The 6,367-nt window shown below is 40.1% G+C and overlaps 1 protein-coding gene across 1 annotated transcript; it reads left to right on the top strand.

Annotated features, from left to right (window-relative positions):
• The first annotated feature begins 405 nt into the window (after nucleotides 1-405).
• Nucleotides 406-2,037, top strand: MAGEB2 (MAGE family member B2). Its single transcript, XM_077952231.1, has one exon. The coding sequence runs from the start codon at nucleotides 506-508 to the stop codon at nucleotides 1,460-1,462; it is 957 nt and encodes a 318-aa protein (XP_077808357.1). The 5' UTR covers nucleotides 406-505; the 3' UTR covers nucleotides 1,463-2,037.
• Nucleotides 2,038-6,367: the final 4,330 nt, after the last annotated feature.

Genomic DNA, 6,367 nt, shown 5'->3' with positions numbered 1-6,367 from the left:
ATATAATTCAGGATTTTGAATGAAGAAGCCTACAAATTGGTCGTGTAGCCTCAAGATGAAGCAGCCATTTATTCTTTTATGGCCACAAAGGATGAAGGATGATTACAGAGATAACTGGGATGATAAAGCTGTCACATAGAGAGAAGCAGAAAATTGTCTGCTCCATGTGTCTCCAGAGAAATACAGACAGAAAGAGAGAGAGATAGAGAGAAGGGAATACCCAGAGTTTTATTTTTCTCAAGTATTGTCCAATAGGAAGCCAGTTATTCCCATAACATTGAAATCCATATTACTCCCTTCCACCATATATTCAATATTTATTTTAGCTTGTTTACATGGGTCTTAGTTTCCCATACAAACTAAATTATTCCTAACTAAGGCATTATAAAAGATAGCATTTTTCCGCTTTGGAGGCGAGGACCCCAGCAAGTATAAGGGGTGTCGCGTCTGGTCAGCCGAGGGTGAATTCTCAGGACTGGTCGGGAGTCAAGTGTACCCAGCCATCATGCCTCGTGGTCAGAAAAGTAAGCTCCGTGCCCGTGAGAAACGCCGCAAGGCCCGAGACGAGACCCAGGGTCTCAATGTTCCTCAGGTCACTGAAGCAGAGGAAGAAGAGGCCCCCTGCTGTTCCTCTTCTGTTTCTGGGGGTGCTGCTTCAAGCTCTCCTGCTGCTGGCATTCCCCAGAAGCCTCAGAGAGCCCCAACCACTGCCGCTGCTGCTGCTGCAGGTGTTTCATCCACAAAATCTAAAAAAGGTGCCAAGAGCCAAGGTGAGAAAAACGCAAGTTCCTCCCAGGCCTCAACATCTACTGAGAGCTCAAGCGAAGATCCTCTAACCAGGAAGGCAGGGATGTTGGTGCAGTTCCTGTTGTACAAGTATAAAATAAAAGAGTCCGTTACAAAGGGAGAAATGCTGAAGATTGTTGGCAAAAGGTTCAGGGAGCACTTCCCTGAGATCCTCAAGAAAGCCTCTGAGCGCCTGAGTCTTGTCTTTGGCCTTGAGCTGAATAAAGTCAAACCCAACGGCCACACTTACACCTTCAACAGCAAGGTAGACCTCACCGATGAAGAATGCCTGCTCAGTACCTGGGACTTTCCCAGGAGCGGGCTTCTGATGCCTCTCCTGGGTGTGATCTTCTTAAATGGCAACTCTGCCACTGAGGAAGAGATCTGGGAATTCCTGAATATGTTGGGAGTCTATGATGGAGAGGAGCACTTAGTCTTCGGGGAACCCCGGAAGCTCATCACCCAAGATCTGGTGGAGGAAAAATATCTGGAGTACAAGCAGGTGCCCAACAGTGATCCCCCACGCTATCAATTCCTGTGGGGTCCAAGAGCCTATGCCGAAACCAGCAAGATGAAAGTCCTGGAGTTTTTGGCCAAGGTGAATGGTACCACCCCCTGTGCCTTCCCAGCCCATTATGAAGAGGCTTTGAGAGATGAAGGGAAAGCCGGAGTCTGAGCCAGAGTTGTACCCAGGCCTTGCACTACTGCCATGGCCAATCAATCTCCCAAAGCCCAGTTTACCTGCTGTTCTCACCCCCAGTTGAGGTCTTAGGCAGATTCTTCACTTTGTAATTTAAAAGACCTGTTAACTTTTGTTCTTGTTATGCATGAATAACTTGTTGACTTTTTTCTCTTTTTCAACTGGTGTTTCTTTCAACAGGTTTATTTAGATTCAGAATGTAAAATTTACAAATGATATGGATCACCCTGTTATTACTGTTTTTCAGGGATAGCAGAAAGTGTCTTGTTTTTTGAGTGAAACAACTTGTTAATAGAAATCCTTAAATCACCTTTGTAATCCAGGACAAGAAAATGTGGCATTGGAATAGAAATATCTTTGGAAATGTGAAAGACCTCTTAGTGAAGTATTTGGGATCAGAAGCCAGAGGGGTAAAAATGTTCAATTCTTGGTTTACTCCATTTAATCTTTCTTTTCATAAAGATACATACCTGGATTTGTTTATGTTATTCAAGAATGTGTGAGAAATTAAATCATAGTTAGTTAAAAAAAAAAAAAAAAAAAAAAAAAAAAAAAAGATAGCATTTAAGCTTGACCTAATATATTCATTATTGGTATATACCCATAAATCGGGGCTTGATTAATTATGTTCAGAGCAGTAGAAATTCTTTCTGCAAGGGCTGCTCATGAATAAACCCTTAATTAAAGATCATTTATTCTGCATCATATTGTTTGCAATGTAAAGGTCACCATTTTTTTTTTGTCAAACTAATCTGGGTTATAATTCCAGCTGTGCTTAGTTAGTAACTAATTCAATTTTAGAAAGTTACATAACCTCACCCAGCTTTATTTAAAAAAAATAATGTTACTTCTGCTATGGAAAATTTCAAAAATACCCAAAAGTAAAGAGAATAATATAATAAAAACCTAGATATACATCACCCATCCATAATAATTATTAGCATAATCTCAATGTAATCATGAAAAAAAAACATCAAGCAAGCACAAACTGAGGGACAGTCTACCAAACAACTAATGAGTGCTCTTCAAAAGTGTCAGGGACACAAAAGTCAGGAAAGGCCAAGGGACTGTCACAGATCAGAGTAGCCCAAGGAGACAAGACAAGTAAACTCAATGTGGGAGGACCATGGGTTGGATTCTGAAAAGAAAAATGACATTCGTAGGAAGAAAAGGTGAAATTAGATAACATCTCCAGGCCAGTTAATAGTGCTACCTTGTTAATTTCCTGGTTTTGATCATTTTACCATGGTTATGTAAGACATCACATTAGGGGAAACTAGGCAGTATGTACTTGGGCCCTCTGTGCTTAAAAAAAGTACAACTTTTCTGTATTTCTAAAAGTGTTTCAAAGTTTCAAAATATAAAGCTTTTAAAATAATATTTATCAACTTTCTGCCATTCTTGTTTCATCTGCTCCTCCCACTCTCTTTTTTATTTCTTTTCTCAAGTATTTTAAAGCAAATCCAGACAGGATACAATTTCACCATTTGTTCTCTGACTGATAAGGACTGTGTTTTATAGTTTAGCAACAGGACCACACCTAACAAAATGGGCAACAGTTCCTTAATACCTAATACTCAGTTTATGTTCCATTTTACCAAATGTCTCAACAATGTCTATTGATGGGATTTTTGGTTAAGTCAGATTTTAAACAAAATCCTGATATTGTAGTTTGATATGTCCCTTAAGTCTCTTCATCTGTAAGTTTCTGCCCCTCCTCTTTTTTTCATGCTGTTCTTTTTTTTTTTTTTTTTTTTTTTAAAGAAACTAGGTCATTTTTCCTGTAGAATTTCCCACATTTTGCTCTGGATGGTTGTAAGCTTGTGGTTCAGAGTTTTATTATATGAAATGGGGACAATAACACTCATAGCTAAGAGAGCTTTTATAAGGCTTACATGAGAAAATGTATGAAAATAAAGGTCTAGTGATTAGTAAATGTTCATCTCCAGCCCCCTATTCAGCACTTCATCCTCCAATCCTTTCTGCAGGCTTGTAATGTATTCGGTTTTGAATAGTCACCATTTATTTAACACAAAGTTATCAGCAGACTCATTTGCAGAGAACACTCACTAAGGCTAGCAGATAAGTTTTCACAAATGATAGATAATAAAGATCTGATTCTAGAAATAGACAAATAAAATTATATCCAACCTCTACAAGTGACCATGTAAACCCTCTACCTAAAGTGTGGTCTGTGGACAAGCAACCGCTCATCCTCTGGAAGTTTGTTAGAAATGTACATCTTGGGCCCCTTGCCAGAAGTGGTGAATCAGAATATGCATTTTCACAAGATTTTCCAGGATATTTGGGTGCATATTATAGATTGAGAAACACTGGTCTTTAGAGCACTCAAATGTGGGTTTTAGTTTAGAAATTGGGGATTCTCCTCCTTCACCCCAGGAGAGAAGATTCTGGTCTACTTTCAAACCCTGGTAGCCATAGAAAATCTTGTCTCCCTGCCCTCAATTTCTGTCTCTCCACATTCCAACAAGGAGCTGGACCTTTGTACTTCTATGGGAAAAGAGCAGCAGGAAGTGAATCACTTCTTTCCTTTCTTTCTCCACTGACTCTGTCAGAGGCGTTTGAACAAGAGCAACTCCATCTTGAATAGGAGCTGGGTAAAATAAGGCTGACACCTATTGGGCTGCATTTCCAGATGGTTAGGCATTCTAAGTCACAGGATGACATAGGAGGTCAGCAAAAGATACAGGTCATAAAGACCTTGCTGATAAAAGGTTGCAGTAAAGAAGCCGGCTAAAACCCACCAAAGCCAAGATGGCCATGAGGGTGACCTCTGGTTGTCCTCACTGCTACACTCCCACCAGCATCATGACAGCTTACAAATGCCATGGCAATGTCAGGAAGTTATCCTATATGGTCTAAAAAGAAGAGGCATGAAGAATCTACTCTTTGTTTAGCATAATCAAGAAACAACCATAAAATGGGCAAGAACCCTTTCTTGGTGTGTGGATCCAGACCCTTTTCCAGTAACAACTCCTCAGAAAAAGTATTGAGAAAGAGATAGGATTTCTTAGGGTTTCTTAGGCAGCATTTGGGTAAATGAGACATGAATTTGCACATTCCTCAGCTGTATATACAAGAAAGGTCTTTCAAACATCCTTGAAGATAGCTGTCATTTTGCCTGTAAGTTTTACTCACTTCCAAGCTTCTGTAAACCAAAAATAAAATTCTAAGCCGCCCAACTCACTGAATGGACCCCCTTCTCAGCCAAGGGGGATTCCAAAGAAACCTGAAAAACTAATACAGGCCATGATGGGAAGGGAGACTCAGACATGTTTCATTGTGCCCTCTCCCTTTTGGAGTTCAGGCACAATTCACCAGCTTTAACATTAAAACAGATGTTAAGACTGACAAAACAGACTCTCCCCCCACTTTTTTTTTTTTGAGACAGGGTGTTGCTCTGTTGCCCAGGTTGTAGTGCACTGGCACAACCACAGTTCACTGCAGCCTTGACCTCCTGGGCTCAAGCAATCCTCCCACCTCAGCCTGCCAAGTAGCTGGGACCATGGGCATGTGCCACCACAACTGGCTAATTTTTAATTTTTTGTAGAGACAGGATCTCACTACAATGCCAGGGCTAACTCCTTGGGCTTAAACAATATTCCCTCCTTGGCCTCCCAAAGTGTGTGAGCCACTGCACCTGGCCAAAACAGACTCTATTAGCAATAAGAGACCAAATTCCAACCTGACTCTAGTATAATATCATATGACAGATAAAGAAGGAAATCAAACCATGTTTTTTTGCCATATTTTGAAATAGCCTTGCAAAACCACCTTTTGTGGGGGAAAATTTGCATCTGTAAAGAATCTCCATTAAAATAAGGAGACTTTTCCCTTTCCAGATCCCTCCGAATCCTAAAGAGAGTAACGGAGATTCTAGCACCTCTTAAAGATCCAAATAGGAAACATTTGCCCCATCTCTTGTCTCTAAGGGCAGCCACCTATGAGACTTCATCACATAATAATAACCTCAGTCTCCACAATCCCTTATCCTTACCAAGACACTCCTTTCTATTGATTTCAGGCCTCTTTAGATAATAACTTAATTCTTTCAACTAATGAATTGCCAATCAGAACTCCCCTCCCTTCAAGTTGTCTCCCTCCTTCAAGTTGTCCCATCTTTCTGGACCAATGTATACCTCACAAGTATCAACTGATATCTTATGTCTCCCTAAAGCATATAAAACCAAGCTGTAACCCAAACACCTTGGGCACATTTTCTCAGGACCTCCTGAGACTATGCCTTGGGCCCTGGTTATCATATTTGGCTCAGATTAAGAGTTTGGATTTTTCATTGACACTTATGACCACACTAGAGAAGGGAGACATTCTTGCTTTGGGTTAAAGAGATGCTTACAAATGGGACATCTCGGGTAACCTTGGAAGGTTTGCAGTGAGCATGGACCATTGTGACCCCAACATGACAGCTGCCTCCCAGGAGAGGAGTGGAGTGTTTCCATTACACCTGAACATATCAGTCCACAAACACTTTTGATTTCAGAGAAATTCAATTTTGTAGTAACATGCAGTCATATTAAACACATATGAGGAATTTTCATCTTCCCTCAGAATCCAGGGTAGAGTTGATATCTGAACTTAAAGTCAGACCAAATTAATGGCTCTGAGTATGGTGGCTAAAAACCAAACAAACAAAAACAACAACAACCACCACCACCAAATACCAACAGCAGCAACAACAAATGCTTTTAATTGCACAAAGAGAAGAACACATCTGAGTGTTTTTAAGTAAGTCACAGACACTATATATTTCCACCTACAATATCTAAATATGTATCTATAACACATTATTTTTTAAACATAACCAAAATAATAGTTTTATACCAAAAAGAATTCACAACA

Source organism: Macaca mulatta, chromosome 10, assembly GCF_049350105.2.
Source record: "Macaca mulatta isolate MMU2019108-1 chromosome 10, T2T-MMU8v2.0, whole genome shotgun sequence".
Taxonomy (NCBI): domain Eukaryota; kingdom Metazoa; phylum Chordata; class Mammalia; order Primates; family Cercopithecidae; genus Macaca; species Macaca mulatta.
The sequence above is the reverse complement of the archived record's forward strand: the minus strand, read 5'-3'. Positions and strand labels throughout refer to the sequence as shown.

Coding starts and splice junctions, on each gene's coding strand:
- MAGEB2 (XM_077952231.1), top strand. CDS start 506: ATGCCTCGTGGTCAGAAAAGTAAGCTCCGTGCCCGTGAGAAACGCCGC.